The sequence below is a fragment of the Cucumis melo genome, chromosome 6 (genome assembly GCF_025177605.1).
Source record: "Cucumis melo cultivar AY chromosome 6, USDA_Cmelo_AY_1.0, whole genome shotgun sequence".
NCBI classification, from domain to species: domain Eukaryota; kingdom Viridiplantae; phylum Streptophyta; class Magnoliopsida; order Cucurbitales; family Cucurbitaceae; genus Cucumis; species Cucumis melo.
The window spans coordinates 14060165-14079697 of NC_066862.1; the positions used below are offsets into that span (position 1 = coordinate 14060165).

Below are 19533 nucleotides of genomic sequence, written 5' to 3' on the forward strand. Positions count from 1 at the left end.
AAAATTAAACATAGACCACAGATGGCCAAGGTGATAACATATCTAGTATAAATCTTGGTTCAACATTTCAAAAATGGTAATAACATACTTAATATAGAGTCTTGTTTGCCAATAACTTGTAGATTATAGGCAAAATGCCGAGTAATGATAGGCTTTCAAATATGATGAAAAATAGAGCAGCAACGAGGATTGTTCTAAAACATGTAAGCATATGATCTAGTTTATATGTAATTTATAACTTGTTATCCTATTCATGGACTTTCTTTTTTTTTTTTAGCTGAACAACACAAAGGAAGGGTTGGGAATGAAAAGATCAAATGCTAAAGAGTATCTATTACACCAGTTTCAACAGGAATATGGATAGATGCTTTAAGAGGAAAAGTAGTTGCACCAAGGAAGGATAAAGAGAATCATCCTTAGAATGGCTATCGTTTGATCTGCATTTAAGTCAAGCTTGATATATTCATTTTATGATTTTTTGTTAGGGGTTTAGAATATATTGGAGTATTCGTTGTTTTTGTTGAAGTAAAATATTTGTTTTTACAAAACTTATAAATTCATGCTTATTTGATAATTGTTACGTAAGTTGAAATACATTGGATTTTGAACATAACTGTAGTTGAATTTAAAACATATCAATACAATGTAATGTATTTAGTCAACATACCTAAGAAATACTTTGTATTTAAATGAACAAAAGACCAATCTTATTTGAACGAATCATTCAACCCACTTGATAAGAAAATACAACTATGAATATAGACAATTAGAAAGGAAATATAAACTAATTATCCCTTTTACTTCTTAAACATGACAATTACTAAATGGGTTCTTTACAAGACCTGCAATTGTGACCTTTTTTACCACACCTGTTGCAATGAACAATGGCTTTCTTCTCTAAAAATGAAGCAAACCTCTTCTTTTTTGGTCTTCCGGCTGGACGCTTAACCTGCGGTGGAAGTATTCCATCATTGCCACCTTGGTGCGTATTCCTAATTTGGTTTACACTACCAATAGGACGCGTCCCCTTCTTGTACATGTTTATCAAATTTGAGACATAGTCGAACTTATCAGTGTACAAATGGAGATTAAGATTCCTTGTGGACAATGCTATACATGCATGTGAACAAGGGATCAAATCAAGGTCCCACTGACGACATGAACATGTCCGATTTAAAATGTTGACGAAAAATTGTTCCTTACGATGGTGGACTTCAAATTCATGTTGGTCTACAGGATATATCTGACAAAACAGTACAACAAATATCATTTACAAAAAAGGTAATTCACTACACATTTATTGCATTTATTGAATATTAAATAACTTACATTCATTGAGCGACTCTCCCTTAAGGATTCTCGAATCATATCTTTTGCATATATTGAAAGTTGTGTGCGTTGGAAACTCTATGTGGTACGACGTTTGTAGAACCATTTTTAAACCAAACTACGGATTGATTCTAGAAGTCCAATTACAGGCAATTCTCGTTGTTCTTTCAAGGTAGAGTTCATACTTTCAAAGATGTTGGTTGTAATAACCTGGTATCTTTTTCTCCTAAAAAATGCCCTAGCCCATCTGTGTCTTCCCACTGCTTCCAACTCATGCCTCATTGATGGAGATAGTTGTTCGAGTTGCCTCATGTAGTACTCAAATTCCAGTGGTGTATAAGCTCTAACACATTTATTGAATGAGTCCTCCATGGGAAGTGATTTATGGTTCTTTTTCAAGTTCTTCAACAAATGGAATGCACATAATCCATGTTCAGCTATTCCATAAACGGCATTAAACCCATTTTCTATACTTTTGTGAGCATCAGACACAATTACCATTTCATTATGTTCCCCAAAAACAGCCTTAAGGTTTCGAAAAACCATGACCATGACAAATCATTCTCTGAATCAACGACAACAAAAGCTAGTGTCACAATTTGAGAGTTCCCATCAATAGTACAAGCAGAGATGAGGGTACCAAGATATTTGTTCTTCATGGTTGCACCATCAACGGAAATAACTGGTACGCAGTAGTTTCATGCATTAATTGAAGCAGCCAGTGCCATGAAATAGAATTTAAACCGACCTTCATCATCTGTTTCTTCAGCCGTATATGTACCTAAAAATAGTCAAATAAAGTAGTTTAAAATTACATTGTATTTCTAGATTGATCGTGTGGTATTTGTTAAAATACAAGGTATTTGTCATTTTTTATACCTAGGTTGTTTCGGATCAATGCATCCAAAAAGGTAGACAGCATGGCATACGAGTCCTCCGAAGTACCCCTAATGGAATTCAAAGCAATTTCATATCCTCTCCAAGCTTTATTACTTACGTTCACTCCGTGGTGAATCTTCATATAATTTATAACATCCGAAGGACGACATGGAGCCTTGTCATTCATTTTTAATATTAATTTCATACGCTCAGATACAATCTAGGATGTTGCTTGTTTATGGTCATTATTCACGACATCAACAGAACACTGATGTGTATCAGTGAATTTACGAACTATCCAAATATCAATTTTTTAAATACCGAAGCATGTAGATACCAGAGGCAAGATGGATCCTTACATTTAATGTTGAATGATGTACGATTGGACCTAAGAGTAACTAATTCAAAGCGAGCATATAAATAGCTTTTTTCAAAACTGATTTTTGCCTAAACATTGATCCAACTCTAATGGGTATATCAGTATGTGATGATTCAAATGCATTAAGATCAATAATTACATTTTCAATATGCGAGTCTTCGGTTCTAGGTAGTTCACTGCTCAAATACGGGGTATTTCCAATATCCGTAGCAGGTACGGTTTCAACGACAACAAGTAGATCATTGTCGGGGAATTTCGATATGACTAACATAATCCAAGACACATCCTTATCATCAACAATTCGAATGAGGTTCGAATTGTTGCAATCTTTCCAGTAAACGGTCAACCTAGAGACAGAAACTTCTGAATTTGGAAAAAGTCTACGTTGGATACAATTTGCAAATTCTTGAAACGACGATGAAACTGGAACATATACATCAAGGAGGCGATAGTCAATATATCGGCAGGACTCAATCCATCTACCATCGAATACGGTCTTCACTCGTTGTAAAGCCATAGAAAAAATTCAAAGGGAACACGTTTATCGAATACAGTTTTCATTGGTAGATTGTATATAGGAGGGATGAGTATTAAATTAAATTATTGTTTCATATATTATACGGGTACCTGTTTCATTTGTAGCGATCACGTTTTAATTTGATGTAGTGGTCGTATATTACGAAAATATGGTAGACTAGGGCGAAGAAATAAAATGTATATAGCATAATCTTGTGAATATAATGTTGGGAAGGCAAGATTAGTTATTTTTCTAAAGTAATTTAGACAATAAAGATGTTAAAATTTCAAAAAGAATATCCTTTGCTCCGTTCTTCATTGAAATTTATGTTTTAATGGCCATGAACGTTGCGGTGAATTTTGTATTTTCGTAATATATTCAAATTTGAGATTGTCTTTCGGTGAATCTTGTATTTTCGTTTCCCTTAATTCCGGTTGGTTGGCAAAATTAAAGATAAATCACATTTTATTTGGCATGATTTTAGGAATAGTTGGTTGGGATTTGAATCTAAACTTAAGTATTTCCATTATATTTGCCATAATTTTAGGGAATGGTTGGAATTTGAATTTAAATTTTACAAATTTGAATTTTGAATCTTTTAAATGATTTTCCGTTACTTTTTTTAATGTTTTTGTTAATAGTTAATTATTGCATTATGTTTATCATTATTTTAGAAAATATTCATTGCATTAAAATTTTAGAACATATTCATTGCGTTAATAGCTAAAGTTTGAATATATAATTATTGAAGGGAAAAATCGGAATAATTAGGGGATATTGTAACCAATTGAATATGTTTAGGGATATTTGAAAGAATATAATAATTTTTTGATTTGTTAATAATTATCATAAGTGAGTGTGTTTATAGATACACTGTAATCAGATATGTGATGTTTTATTTGATTTCCCGATTTCCTTAAATATATTGTATTTGATTCTGGACAGTTCTCATCCGTTTAGGGGATTTTCGGATGAAACTATTTCAGGCAGTTAGTTTTACCATAAATTAAAAAAAGTAACAGTTTGCTATTTTTCTAATTTTCATTCCTATATTTTTCATTTCCACGGATTCCCCATATAAAGACAATCTAGTGAAATATTTATGGCCAGTCTCCCGTAAAGTTAGAAAATATTCAAGGTCTGCCCTTCCATCTTTTTCTCCTCTTCCATTTTTTTATTGTCTTTCTTTGTAGTCTTCTTTTTTTAGGTGCGATTTCTTCCATTTTTTTTTATTTTTGGATTTGGGTAACCAAATTTCTTTCTTTCTATCTGACTTTATTGTTTTTTTTTCTTTTTTAGATGTGTGCATGTCTTTCTTCCTCTTTATTTTTTTCTTTTTTTTTTTCATTCACTACCTAGATCGTATTGTCTTTCTTTTTTTTACGTTCAGGTTAGGTAACCAAATCTGATGGTGTATAAGAATCTTGAAGAAATTGGTTAGGCAAAAACTAAAATATTCTGTATAAAGAATATCGAAAAAAATCGTTTATACCAAATTTTGGAAAAAAAAAGTTTAGATTTCGGGCAGCAAAATCTAAAGCGTAGCCAAATCTAAAAGATCATATAAAAAAAATCGTTTAGATTTGTAACCCAAATCTAAACTATCATGTAGCCAAATCTACAAGTTTTTGAAAAAAATGGTTTCGATTTGGAGTAGCCAAATTTAATCTATCCTCTAGCTAAATCTAAATTATATAATTGAAAAAACAAATCTACCAAATACCAAATAATAGTCAAATCTTGATCGTGTACTAAATGCGTTACCAAATATATTATGCCCATTTTTGGTATTTTGGGCCTTTTCTATTTTCGAAATTGTTCCGGTGTAAATACTTTGCCACTTTTTATATTTTTTAAAAGACCTTAATTATAAGAAGAAATTATTATTAACCAATATATAAACCAGAAATAGTATTAGAATAACTAAAAAACAAAGAAATCACAAAAACAAGCATAAACTTCCCAAAACCAAAAACTAAGTTTGGGTAACCGTAAAGGTTGGAACTTTAAACTAAGATCCCAAAACTCACTCGCTTTCACTGTTTGATTTGATTGTATCCGCTTCCTCATCGGCCTCTCTTCTTCTTCGCTACAAATTTACACATAAAAACGGCGAATTTTCTTTTGCAGATCAATCAGCCCTTCATCTGAGCTTCAATTGCCAACAATGGGGTTGGGTACTCTTGCTTCCAGAGTTGTCAAACCTTCTTCCAGGCTCCTCACCTCCCGAAACCCTAGAAATCTCCTCCATTTTCGACCCATTTTCTCCACTACTGAGCTTCACAACGCTGATGCTTCCGCCGCTGCCCAGCCCCAGGCCGATCCTGCCCCGCCCCCTCCTCCTCCTCGAACCCCTCTTGCTGGGGCTCGTGTCCACTTTTCCTCTCCTGAAGATGCCATTGAGGTCTTCGTTGATGGGTACCCTGTCAAAGTCCCTAAGGGTATGACGGTTCTTCAGGCTTGCGAGATCGCTGGGGTTGACATTCCTAGATTTTGTTATCATAGTCGCCTTTCCATTGCTGGGAATTGCCGTATGTGTCTTGTTGAAGTCGAGAAATCCCCCAAGCCTGTTGCTTCTTGTGCTATGCCCGCTCTTCCTGGTATTTTCCCCCTTCTCTTACGTAAAATATGGTTAATTGACTCCTTGATTTTGGTTTTCTTATATTTGTATTATGTTAATTGATGAAAGATTTATTGTCTGATGATATGTTTTTTGTTTATGTGATGCAGTTAGAGCAATTACCGTTTACCTGTGTGTTTCTCTTTCCCTTTTTTTTTTTTTCCTGGTGCTTGGGGTTGTTCTACTCTATGCTATTGGGACCATTTAGACCGTAACCGTGATTTGCTTTCTGGATAAGGCTTTTAGATTGCGTACTTCACTTTTTCTGGTTGGGTTTATTTTTTGTGTGGATGATTCACTGCATATGTGTAGGATACTCTGCTTCTTCCATTTAAGGCAGTAGTGAGGTTCTTTAAATAATTTAGTTTGTGGATGGTTATATGGCTTGTGCTGTGCATTCTTGAGAAAATAATTTCAGAATCCTCTCTATGTTTCTATACGAAAGAATTCATGGTTTGTTTATTGTATGGATAAGATGGTAATCCATTCATTTGAATAATCTGCTTTCTAGGAATGAAAATTAAGACTGATACCCCGCTGGCAAAAAAGGCTCGAGAAGGAGTGATGGAATTCTTGTTGATGAATCATCCATTGGATTGCCCAATTTGTGATCAGGGTGGAGAATGTGATCTTCAGGATCAGTCCATGGCATTTGGGTCTGATCGCGGGCGATTTACTGATGTGAAGAGATCAGTAGTGGACAAGAACCTTGGTCCCCTTGTGAAAACTGTAATGACACGATGTATTCAGTGTACCAGGTCAGTTATGTAGTTTACGTATTCTATGGATGAAAATTATTTGATTAAGAGCATTTTTTTCTCTTTTGGGAAACTTCAAATGGTATAATTTCAACAGAATTAGTTGCATGACAATTGGATTTGTGACATTTGGCTAAGACTTTTTCGTTTTCATTAGCCATACCATGTGAAGTGTCCAAGGCTTTTAAGAAGGTGATATTTGAAAATTGTCGAGGGATGATGGACTTTACAATGAGACCAAGACTGGATTAGTAACTCTCTTCCTAGACTCCTAGTATGAAAATTGTACCTTGGTTTTGCTAAATATTTTTTAAAATTGTTTGTATGATGCAGACTGTTGCTTCTGTTAAGGTAGTAATTTTGTGTTTCTCTGATGGAAGTTTATACCGAAATTTCTTCTATAGCTTGAAGCTTCCTTAGAAAACAAGGACTACTGCCTATAGAACAAATCCTGTTCAAGTAAGGTCATTCTTTAAACTTCCAATCTTCCATGAAGGCTTTTGAGAGATTTTTGTTTCTTCAACTCCCTTTTTGTTCAGAATGTCGTGATAGAATTATCTCAATCTGCTTTGTTTTTTGTAAGTTACTTCTAGACCAATTCCATTAAGTCTGAGAATAGTTCAATTCTATTAAGTCTGAGAATAGTTCAATTCCATTAAGTCGTGCTCTGTAATATTGCCAATTTTTTGAGGTTAAACTTCTTAGGTTAAAACTTCTGAACGGGAATAAGTAGCTTTCTTATCCAAAATCTTCTTATATCAAGATCAAATGGACGAGTATACAATGGAATTAAAAACCAGCCTCCACAAAAGGAGTCCCTTTCCTAACTACAGAAAGGGACTCCAAACCGAGAATAAAATAAAGCTGACAATTACAAAAAGTTTGAGAAACTAACGCCCAAAAGAGGTAACAAATCTAACAATTCCATTGGGATGAAAATTTGAGCATCAATTTTCTGAATGGAATTTTTTTGAGAACTATGGACTTTTGGAGTGGTGATTTTCTTTTTTTTTTTTTTTTTCCTTTTCTTTTTGTAATTGTCAGCTTTATTTTCATCCCAAAGATTGGAAGAGAGTAGCTACCCTCGAAAAGTTTTAACCACTCTCTCTTTCTTTTCATCCCAAAGATTGAACTTTCTGATAGAACTCCAATTTGAAAGACTTTATTCAATCAGCAATCAGCCATTGGCTTTCTCAGGAATCAACGATCAAGAACGGGAACTCTACTTTCTCCTCCCACACTCGAGAGACAACCTAACAACCAGAATGAACTCCCCTACCCACCTTCCCTCTTTTTTAATATAACCCCGTTCACAACTCCTAACTAACTGTGGTCCCCAGACACCCCATCAGCAGCCACACTTCCATACACACATGCTTTCACTTTACCCCCTTCCTACTATACTGTAATATAATTGTTGGCATAACACTTTCCTTTTGAACTTCCAGACGCCTCTACCATTTTATATCAATAGAATCCCGTTGTGTTTTTGACTTTCTTATTTGCTCCAAAGACCACTAGGACATGGATTTTCCAGAATTTAAAAGTTATGAAAAGTGGTTTTCAAGATCAATTTTATTTTTGTAAGTTTGGATGAGATCTCAAAATTCTTTTCATGTTGTAAAACTATACAAAGACACTATTATTAAAAAAGATTAATTTGAAAAGACACTAGAAGTAAATGACTTAGGAAACAAGCTGTAATTATCTGGATTGACTCTGATGGCCTTACTGTGGAGGTTATGGACCTATGGTACGAAAAAGAATAAAATAAGTAAATAACATAAAAACTCAAATGAAAAACTTGTGATGTTTTTTTGACCTTGATGGGAACTTGGAATTTTTCTTCTACTTGGTGTCTAATCTCAAAATATTTGTGTCATTATTGTTGATGAAAATCCTTGCCAACTAGGAATCCTATTTGTCTTTTCCTAGGCTGGTGAGGATACCTCGTCTCGTTCTTGTACCTTCTCCCTTCCATTTATAAGATCTCTTGTTTCCTATAAAATAATCTTTATTTTTTAAGAAACGGTAAATTATGAATATCAATGTTTAAAGCAAATATCAATTTATACCCCAAAACTTTGGAGATCGTATCAATATAAGCCTCAAACTTTGGAACTTCTATCAAATTAAACCCCAAACTAGTAAGTAAATTAATTTAAACTCTGAACTCTCCTAAGTGTACCAATTGAAACCTTGTACTTTTATCAATTTAAACACCCAATTTTTATTTTTATTTTTTTTATATCCGTGAGTGCCTGGGGTGCTTATGTGCACCTCGACTTACCTCATAGGACAACTTGTGTGACCCTACAATATTTGGGTGTCAAGGAAACTTGTAGAAAAATTAATTTCTACGTAGGTGGATACCATGGATTGAACCCATGACCTCTTAGTTAGTTATTGAGACCGTGTCTTCTTTTATACATCTAGACCAACTCATAGTGGTTCACTTCATTATGTTTTATTTGGATACACTTAGGAAGTTTAGGGTTTAAATTGATAAAATTTATTGACGTTGCTTTAGTTGGTTCTGCCATTATACCAAAATAATTGATTTGAAAGATGTCCATTTTTCTTTCTGCAGGTGTGTAAGATTTGCTACAGAGGTTGCTGGGGTTCAAGATCTTGGCATGTTAGGTCGTGGTAGTGGGGAGGAAATTGGGACATATGTCGAAAAGCTAATGACTAGTGAGCTCTCAGGAAATGTCATTGATATTTGTCCAGTTGGGGCATTGACCTCAAAACCTTTTGCATTTAAAGCCAGGAATTGGGAATTGAAGGGCACAGAGACCATTGATGTTACAGATGCCGTTGGATCCAACATTCGAATTGATAGTCGTGGTCCAGAGGTTATGCGCATCGTGCCTCGGTTAAATGAGGTAGGTTTGATATCTCTCTTGCCCGCTACCCTCACTTACTCATGCCAATTGTATATTTCTATAAAATGGTCATCTGCTGCAACTGAAAAATGATTTTGCATTTGTTTGAATATCTTTTCTTTTCATGTGATCCTGTACGGAAGAAGCTCTTAGTAAATAAAAGGGAAACAAGAATTGCTCCTTGGTGGAATCCAAGTTTACTTCTCATCTTCGTTTAGGATCTTTCTTATTGTTTAGTTCTTTTTATTATTATCTAGGAAAGTATGGCATTTCATAAAGAAAATTCATTATTAAGTTAGAACAGCGATTTATCCAAATAGGTATCTAATTTACAAATTTTGATAACGCCTCATCATTTTTTAGACTTCATCAAAACTTAACCAAGGAATTTTTGTACATTCATATTAAAGGAACAAAAGGATGGTTTGCTTTGCCTTTTGATTGATGAGTATTTAGCTGTCTTTAACCTTTTGGGGACTTGCAAGCTTTTGAATCAAGTTTGCTAAATTCACCAATCGCTCTCCAGTAGGCTTGCAATATATGAACAATTCAAACTGATGCATAAGTGTCCTCAACAACAATTTGCAGGATATTAATGAAGAATGGATATCAGACAAGACTCGCTTTTGTTATGATGGCCTTAAGAGACAGAGATTAAATGATCCAATGATCCGTGGTGCTGATGGACGCTTTAAGGCTGTCAGCTGGCGTGATGCCCTTGCTCTAGTTGCTGAAGCTGCCCATCATGTTAAACCTGAAGAAATCGTTGGAATTGCTGGAAAACTATCTGATGCTGAGTCTATGATTGCTCTGAAAGATCTCTTAAATAGGTTGGGATCCAATAATGTATGGTGTGAAGGAAATGGACCACAACCTAATGCAGACCTGCGTTCTGGGTATATCATGAATACTGGTATTGCTGGTCTTGAGAAAGCGGATGTCTTTCTTTTGATTGGCAGTCAGGTACTTTCATATCCTTGTCATATTCTTCCAGTGACTTATTCTACTCAACTTGTTGACTTACTTTTACACTACTGTTATTTTTAGAACTTCAAATATGTAGCTTTGTTTATATCAAGTTACATTACATTTTTTTCTCAATCTAAGTTTGGTTGTCTTTAAAATAAAAAAGTTCCTACATTTTTATTTCAATGTAGTAACATTTAACATCTTCTCGTTGGCTTGTGCATTTTATCTCTCCTTCCCTTGTTCTCATTTGGTATTATCTCTCCATTTTCGGGTTCTGCTCTTGGTTTTTTGGTTTGTTCTCCTCGTTGGGTCTTACCCTACTGTACTCTTCGGATATTTCATTCGTCAATTAAATGTTTCTTCTCCAAAAATAAAAGAATAAAAAAATGTTACTAGTTTATTTTGATTGGTTATATATTGACTCACAATCCTCATCACTATTACTATTCTATTAGTATTAAGCATTGGAAATTACATTAGTCATCTTTCTGGTCTCCTGATCTAACTCTTAATATATTTCTTATCATTTCCGTAACTTACTGTCATCTGTGTTCATTCTTGTTGCCACTTATAATGTGCGTAGATCTGTGTACTTGTAGATAATTGTGAGATGATAATATGATATCTTGTTTGGATTCATGTTATTATGTGTTTTTAAGTATTATCCTTTCTCCCTCACTATTTCAAACTAAACTTCCAGCCAAAGGTTGAAGCGGCTATGATAAATGCAAGAATCCGAAAGACTGTAAGAGCAACTCAAGCTAAAGTTGGTTATGTCGGCCCGCCTACCGAATTCAACTATGATCATCAACACCTTGGAACAGGACCTCAAACGCTTGTTGACATAGTTGAGGGTCGCCATCCATTCGGTTCGATCCTCAAAAATGCCAAAAATCCTGCCATCATTGTTGGTGCTGGACTTTTTGAAAGAAATGACAAAGATGCAATCTTTTCTGTAGTTGAAAACATTGCCAAACAGAATAATGTGGTCAGACCTGACTGGAATGGTTACAACGTATTGCTTTTGAATGCTTCCCAGGCTGCAGCACTTGACCTTGGACTCGTACCAGAATCAGTAACCAGCATCGAGTCTGCAAAGTTCGTATATTTGATGGGAGCCGATGATGTGGAATTGGAGAAGGTCCCAAAGGATGCATTTGTGGTTTATCAAGGACACCATGGGGACCGAGGAGTCTATCGTGCAAATGTCATTCTCCCTGCAGCAGCATTTAGTGAAAAGGATGGAACCTACGAAAACACCGAAGGTTGCGCCCAACAAACATTGCCAGCAGTACCAACTGTTGGTGATGCACGAGACGATTGGAAGATCATCCGTGCTCTTTCTGAGGTAGCTGGTCTGCAGTTGCCATATGATTCGCTCGGGGCAATAAGGTCTCGGATGAAGAATGTAGCCCCAAATCTCTTGCAGGTGGATGAAAGAGAGGAAGCTACATTTTCTGCTTCAATTAAGCCTGAAAGCACCCAGAAGATGGACATGGCTGATTTTGGGAGTCCCATAGAAAACTTCTACATGACTGATTCCATTACAAGGGCATCGAAGATTATGGCACAATGCAGTGCGTTGCTATCTAAAAAGTGAGATTCTCTTTCATTGTTATTTAATGTTGTAAGATTTACACTTCTGCCTCTTCCACCCCATGTTTTTTTGGGATTTTTTTTCCTTTTTCTTAATTGAAGTCTGTACAAGGCTTCTCTTCTTAGACCAAGTATCTGGAGGAACGCCCTTTAGTGCTTCAAATAAAAGTGACCGGGCTTTATTTGTTGTTTCACTGTAACATGTTTTTGCAATGGGAAACCATTTCTGTGTAACGATGGCATTTGGAGTTTGGTTCTTCACCATTTTTTTCCCTCTCATATAAAAAAGATAACTTTTTTTATGTTTCATGTTTATATATTTATTGTATTCAAAACTCTGTGGATAAGGTAGCAAATTGCTTCGAAAGGATAGAGGATATCGTTTGCAGTTGGACTGACGAATAAGATGGGGTGTGAGAGACTTAATAAATGGTAAGAATTAGAACTTTTGTTGCTCATTGTACAGGATATCAAATTTGTGTTGGAACCTTAGTACTGGAACTTCTTTCATCTTGTGGGGCTGGGGAATAGAATGAAGCATTGCTCACTAGTTACCATCGTGGTGATATTGCAATCTAGCAGTGGTTATTTGAACATATATATAATGAAATCTATACAGATATATATTTTCTGTTAAGTTCTTTTAGCCTTTCAAATCTAAGTTAGGATGATAGTTCTGATGTTGTAAAATATGATAGTTTAGGGCTTCTTCACCATTTGCTTTTCGCTTTTTAATTTTTTATAAATTGAAGCATTGGAATGCTCCTATAGTTCTAACTATATCGAGTTTCTTTGTTTGAAAATTATATACAAAAAAAATGTTCCTAAAAATATATATATTTTTTTATTTTAGAATAATAATAATTGAATTTTTCTCGAAGTAGAGCATCGACATTTAATCATTTAATCGTCACAGGAGGAAATAGACAAATAAATAAATAAATAAGATAAAAAAAATAATAGAAAAAAGAAAAGAAGAACACGAGCTAGAAACAAAAACATACAGATTCTGCTTTTGAATCCAAATTTTTAGCCATTATAAGATTATCTCATTGTTCCTTGTTTATTAAAGAGGGATGAAAAACATGGTAAAGAAATTGTGAGAATCAAATATTATGAAGATTAGATTAGTAACTCTTAAATATTTTCATTTTTGATAACTAGCACCCTTTTTAGAAAATCCATTTTGTTGATTCTTTCGAATTGAAATGAAATAGATTTGCTCAGTAAGTTAACTTCTTTTTATCATACATTTGAACTATCACTTTTTTGTCATTTTCGGTAGAATCTTGGTCATGACTAAGATTGAGATTTTATATATGTATATATATATATATTGCAGCAGATCAACTTTTGTAGGATTTATTTCATCTGAAAACAACTGTTGAAGATTTGGTTCACCATAAATATTAAAGTCAGACCCTAAAATTCCTTTAAATTTGAAGAAGATTAGATATTACATAGGGTTTGAGAAAACTTACATACAATAATCCTAATCTTCATTCTGGTCGAATGTCTAAGGAGTTGTCCAAAAAAGATCAATAATTTGGATATTCAATGAAAATTAGTCAAATTTTTATTCAAATTCTGGGGTAATAATAACCGACAAGGAATGATAATGAATTACAAAAAGATGAAAAAGATTATTTTTGATAATTTTCTAAATGTTGTAAACTTTTGGAGCACCACCCCCCATAAAACAAACTATAACAGGGAACTTAAATAGCCTGATTTGGCCTATAATTTTACACAGTTGTCCTAATTTACCTATATATTATACTAAGGTCTTAATTTGACTAATATTTTACAGAAAAATCTGGCCCAAATTACTACACTATCCATATTAAATGATTTATGAATTAAAAATAAAAAAAATTGGTAAGTGATACATTAATGACATGAAAATGAGGGATTTTTGAAAATTGGTAAGTGATCCATTATACTCTCCTTCGTATGCTGAAATTTTTCTTCAACCGATTTTTAAGGTTTTGAAAATGGAAGATGAAACGGTGGCAGAATCAAGATGGAAGACCAAACAGTCGTGAAAATGGACGAGATTTTGAAATCTGACGGCGATGCGACGCCGTTTTCGTACCTGGACACGCTTTCGATTTTAAAATCGACGGGCGTGGTGGCGGAGGGAATTCGTCGACGACGGACAGGATATTGGTGACACTTTATTCGGAGTTTTTGAACGGTGAGCCGGACACGACGGAGACAGTGATAGAGTGGGGGATTGCGGAATTGATAGCGAATGAGGAAGTTCAGAGGAAGATTGTGGAAGAAATTAAAGAAACGGTTGGTGAGAGAAAAGTAGAGGTATATATTAAATAAAATAGTGTATATTACAATAGTGCATTTTTCCAGTTATTGAAATTTAATGCAACCTGATAATACACTTTTCGACTGAAATGGTATATATTAAATAAAATAATATATATTACAATAACGCATTTTTCCAATTATTGAAATTGAAAGTAATCTGATACACTTTTCGACTGAGATGTATTAAATAAAATAGTGTATATCAGGATATTATACATTATAATTTGAAGTTAACTGAAATTTGCAATATTAAATACAATATTGTAACGTTCTGAACTGCAAAGTTTGACCTAACAAACTAAGGCAAATAATGGATACATTATGGTTGAAAAAATACCATGTGGTTGAAAAATAGGAAAATAATACAATATATTTTCAATATTATGAAGTATATAGGAAGACAGAAGTAAGATAAATATGAAGGGGTATATATTTACATAATATGAAGGGGTATATATTTACATACACAGAGAAGATAAATAACTACTGTAGCGGAACATCAAAATCTAAAATACAGTAGATTGGGTATATATTTACATAAACAGAGAAGATAAATAACTACTGTAACGAAAATTCTAAATATGAAAAAACGGTGGTAAAGCTCTGTAATGTAAAGTAAAGTTTTCGGCGGTGGAAGAAAGATCCGGTTATGCAATAAATTTCTGGCTGAAAAAAAATATAATGATGGTTGAGGACTTTCGGTGGTGAAGAAATTAAATAGAAAAAAATATCCTGCAAAACTGTACATCCGGATGGATGTACGTACATTGTTAATATGACGAGGTATATATTTATATAAACAGAGAGCACATGTAGCTATTGTAACGAAAATTAAAAATCTAACATACAGTATATTGGGTATATTGACATATGATGATATTATTAAATAAACTAACCGGATATATGTGAAACGGAATGGAATCGTGAAATAAAAAAACGCCAGAAATGCTCTTAGACAAATTCGGTGGTGAAATTTCTTTTTCGATCAACGGCGATTTTCGATGGTGGCCGAAAGATCCGCCTGTGTAATAAAATTAGGACAGAAAAAAATATAATGATGGTTGAGGTCATTCGGCGGTGGAAGCACTAGAAGAAATCTGGTCTTTAATGTCGGGTGGAAAAAATGAAAAATAAGCTTTAATGTCGATTTTCAAAAGGTGGATGTTTAATGTCGGTTTTAAACCGACATTAAAGCTTTATCTTTAATGTCGGTTTAAAACCGACATTAAACATCATGTTTTTTAGAACCGACATTAAAGGTCTTTTTTATTTTTTTAATTTTGTAAACAGTTGAATTTTTCTCTCTCTTACTTTACTCTTTTCTCCTTTCTTCTCTACCAAACCCTACGAAAGAAGGTTTTCTCTCAACATTTCTTCCCTTTCTTCCTTTCTCAATCTCATCACTTTCTAATCTCCCCTTGGCTTCCAGTCAAAACCTTCATATTCCCCACCTTCACCATCGCCGCCGTGAAATCCGCCTTCCAGAGGCTCCGACTACTCCGATACTGTCTCACCGTCGCTGCCGTCAATGGGTCATCTTCCATCGCACTTAGGTAACATTTTTACTACTACTATTATCGTAACAAACACCCCTTATTTTTCTTATTTTTATGCATCTAAAACTACATTCATTTTCTTGTTGTCTAACTTCAAACAAGTACAAAAATGATGGAAGAGTCAAGATGCACAAATTAATTTTCTTTTAGTAATACTCGAGTAAATCCTCACTGCACATTCCATTCGATCTCACGAAGAGAAAAAATATATATAAATAAACATTATTTTTTGGTACATTATTCAAAGTTAAACTCTCACCCAGTTATACTGTATTAATGTTTGTCAAGCTGCAAACTTTTATTTTTGTTAAGAATATACTTTTGAACTCTTCTTTTTTTTAAGAAGAGTGAATAACGAGCAGACACATTTGAATGAGTTCTATAAAATATGGTTAAGTTCAGGATGTACTCGAGTATTTTTTTGAATATTTTTTCTAACAAATGAAATAATATATATTATTGGATCATCACACATCTTCTTTAATATTTTGTAGGTATTTATCAACCTGGTTTATATTCGACGTCTGTTCTACTGCTCCATTACAATCAATAAGTTTCTTATTCACAAATCAAACCGGAGAAGTTGGGTTTAAGCTTCTCAACATGCTCTGGCTATGGCGACTCCGACGGGTCAGCTCTCTTTTCGCAAGGTATTACACCATCATTTCCTTTATTTATTTATAATCCCGATCAAAACTTGAAGATTGGGTTTGCGGGATTGTTAGCTACTGGCTTTGCAGATTTGGAGGAATATATATTGGATGGGAGAAGAAGCAGCTGTTTTGGCTGCAGTTTGCAAAACAAAACTTGAAGAAGAAGAAGAAGAAGAAGAAGGTATGAAACTTATAGCATTTTGTTAACCTTCAGTTTGCTAAGATGGATGGAAGTAGAAGTTTAAAGTTCACCTTCTGTTCAAGATTCTCAACCTTGGTAAGTATCCTCATTCCCAACGCTTGTATATGGAAACAAATTCTAAGTTAGGATCGAAAATTTCTTAGGTCTTATTCAATAATCATTTAGTTTCTTTTACAATTATAATTGTTGGTTTTTACCTAATGACTTTTTTTCACATGATTTCTAGATTTGAATTCTCAACCAAATTCGAATAACAAAAACAAGTTTGTAAAGACTATCAATTTTAGTTTTTAAGCTTTGACTTTGTTTTTTAAAACACTTAATAAAAGTTGGTATTATAACCTACAAACTATTATAACCTACATACTATAATAACCAACTCAACATTCCAAACTCCCTCCTATAGTTCTTCTCCCGTTGTGTACTTGCTTGTTAAGGCCTAGTGCGCTGCTAGGTCTCTTTAAGTAGCTTGGGATGAACTTCAGGGTCTGTCACATTGCAATGACTGACTGCATGGTTGAGATTGAAGTGTGATTTGTCATTCCTGCATTTCCGTTGATTTTCTTTGTCACCATTGTGTAGGTCTGCCATGACATTGGTTATTATACATGCATTTATTATGTTGTTTAATTAAATTATAGTATAACTGTGTTTTTATTTGTAATACTTTTGGCTATAACTATCAGAACAAATTTTATGAAGTTCGTAGGTGCAATGATTTTCTATGTGTATATAGTAGATATTTTTGCATACAAGATAATAGTTATATAAATTTGAATTATGAAATTGCAGCTAGTAGGACGCTCACTCTTCTGTCTTGGATTACTTATTCGCTATGGTAGTCCTTTGTTGAGCAATTCTAGCAATAAGAATGTTGATATTACAAAGAGCCTCAGCTTGTTAAAGATGTACCTGCAGATGAAGCTGGTGATGGAGCTGGCCCTGACACTGTGGAGAGTGGCCAAAGTGTACCTGTTGCTGCTGGTGCCGGAGATACCAACATTTGTGGTGGTATTGTTCAGTTGTATTGGGAAAGGATTCTGGGACGAAGCTTAGATTTAAATGGCCAAGTTCGTCAAATTGCCCTCAAGGTAAAAAGTTCTGGATTATGATTCTACTAGAAAGCTGTCTGTGACAACCATCTTAACCTGGACGACTTTTTTGTGGATACTTTAATGTGAATGTATTTCCAGGCCATGGTAAGCTTGTGGGTTGGTGCTGTGATTAGTAGCTGATGCAATTTCATAACTGTCTTGTATGTTGGTAAGTGTTTATAGATTTTGCTTCTCAAAACATTTACATCTTTAATTTCTTTGATGATATCATTTACCTATAACCACTAAAGAGATTTAGAGTGTTTTTGGTTGATTTAGATATTTGATATCATTTAGATATTTGTACAATAGTGTTCTTTGAGCGTTCCGATATTATATGTAGATAACAATTGTTTTTGTCGTGCTTGATTGAATGTAGATAACTGTATATTTTTCCAGGTCATTTTCTACTAGAGGAGGATGATAAGTTTCTAGATAAGGTTTGAGCTACAGTTCAGGAAGAGGAATGTCAAGCCCTTGCTGCATTTGGTGCCTGTTTCCAATATTAATAATTGTTTGAAGAAGCATTTTCGAGACCTTTAAAATGTCGTGATCTTTGAATTTATATAATTCTGTTTGGTTGCAGTTAATTTTACAAGCGTGTTTTCATTGTTGGTGGAATCAGACTTGAATAATATGGGATTTATGTGCTTTAAGATATGAATGGGATTTATTGTTGCTTTAAGATATGAATGGGATTTATGTGCAAGTGCTAATAGCATTTTCATTGTTGGTGGAATCAGACTTGAATAATATGGTTTCCTACGGAATGTGACTTGTAGTTTCAAGTTTGTAGTTAATTTCACTTGTTGGATTCAATGTTGGTTTATAAAAAATGGACAATAATACAACAATTAAATAAATATAAATTTCTAAAAATGGACAAAAACAAGCCTTTGATGTCGGTTTTAAACTGACATTATTGGCCTCTTTAATGTCGGTTTTAAAACGACATCATAGCCCAATCGACATTAAAGGGCTTCAATAACACTATCAAAGATGTCGGTTTAAAACCGACATTAAAGCCAAACCGACATTAAAGGGCTTCAATAACACTATCAAAGATGTCGGTTGAAAACCGACATTAAAGGCCTTTAATGTCGTTTTTAAACCGACATTACCTTTAATAACGCTCGCAAAGATGTCGGTTGTCAAGTGACATTAAAGCCCTTTAATGTCGGTTTTAAACCGACATTAAAGGTCAAATTTCTTGTAGTGAAGAAAAATTATGAAAGAATTGATATAGCTGAACAATTTTTGACTAATGGAAAAAATCTTGTGAGTAGTGAAAAAAGGCCAAATTAAAAGAAAATATATCTTTTTGAATAATATTTCCATAATAAATGGGAAACGTTTTGACTAATATAATTAATTCATATTTATTTAAAATACATATAAGAAAAATATAATGTATACAATTATGATAACAATAATGTAATTAAAGAAATAAATAATAATTAAATCCGAAAATGATATATATTAAATGATAATCATAAGGACAAAATAATCCTAAAAAAAAGAGAATTTCTATATATGTAAAAAACTAAGAATTTATGATAATTGTGAAATTTCGTTGCCAAATTAGGCATTTCCTCTAAATCTTTCAATATAATATAATAATAATATGATAAATTTTCATGAAGGTAACAAAACATAAAACTATTTATGGCCCGTGTAACAAAGTCCATAAAATTAGCCATTTTTTAAATATTTTAGATTTGCTCTTCCGCCTTTCTTCTCCTCTTCGCTGCGATTTCTTTCCATCGTCTTT

At 33.7% G+C, this 19533-nt stretch overlaps 2 protein-coding genes and 1 long non-coding RNA gene across 4 annotated transcripts; 2 read left to right on the forward strand and 1 right to left on the reverse strand.

Moving 5' to 3' along the window:
• Positions 1-820: 820 nt before the first annotated feature.
• On the reverse strand, positions 821-1881 carry LOC103496884 (uncharacterized). The gene is made up of 2 exons (XM_008458915.1): positions 1540-1881; positions 821-1243 (listed from the first exon to the last, which is right to left on the reverse strand). Exons 1-2 carry the CDS (start codon positions 1879-1881, stop codon positions 821-823), a joined length of 765 nt encoding a protein of 254 aa, XP_008457137.1.
• Positions 1882-5083: 3202 nt separating this feature from the next.
• On the forward strand, positions 5084-12572 carry LOC103496870 (NADH dehydrogenase [ubiquinone] iron-sulfur protein 1, mitochondrial). 2 transcript variants are annotated; one of them, XM_051086566.1, is made up of 6 exons: positions 5084-5704; positions 6236-6482; positions 9073-9367; positions 9956-10330; positions 11037-11932; positions 12281-12572. In XM_051086566.1, exons 1-6 carry the CDS (start codon positions 5272-5274, stop codon positions 12282-12284), a joined length of 2250 nt encoding a protein of 749 aa, XP_050942523.1. In that variant the 5' UTR covers positions 5084-5271; the 3' UTR covers positions 12285-12572. The 2 variants fall into 2 exon arrangements, with proteins under 2 accessions (XP_050942523.1, XP_008457124.2); XM_008458902.3 differs by having other exon boundaries at positions 12285-12572.
• A 5014-nt stretch (positions 12573-17586) lies between these two features.
• Positions 17587-18451, forward strand: LOC127149984 (uncharacterized). Its single transcript, XR_007821905.1, has 3 exons — positions 17587-17759; positions 17862-17931; positions 18162-18451. It is a non-coding gene; the product is annotated as an uncharacterized LOC127149984 (long non-coding RNA).
• Positions 18452-19533: the final 1082 nt, after the last annotated feature.

Bases quoted from the DNA above. Each gene is read 5' to 3' on its own strand.
- LOC103496884 (XM_008458915.1), bottom strand. From the start codon at position 1,881: ATGGTCATGGTTTTTCGAAACCTTAAGGCTGTTTTTGGGGAACATAAT. The intron at 1,244-1,539 runs GTTATTACAACC...CTGTTTTGTCAG, and splicing joins TTAGGAGAAAAAGATACCAG to ATATATCCTGTAGACCAACA.
- LOC103496870 (XM_008458902.3), top strand. From the start codon at position 5,272: ATGGGGTTGGGTACTCTTGCTTCCAGAGTTGTCAAACCTTCTTCCAGG. The intron at 5,705-6,235 runs GTATTTTCCCCC...TCTGCTTTCTAG, and splicing joins TGCTATGCCCGCTCTTCCTG to GAATGAAAATTAAGACTGAT. The intron at 10,331-11,036 runs GTACTTTCATAT...CTAAACTTCCAG, and splicing joins TTCTTTTGATTGGCAGTCAG to CCAAAGGTTGAAGCGGCTAT.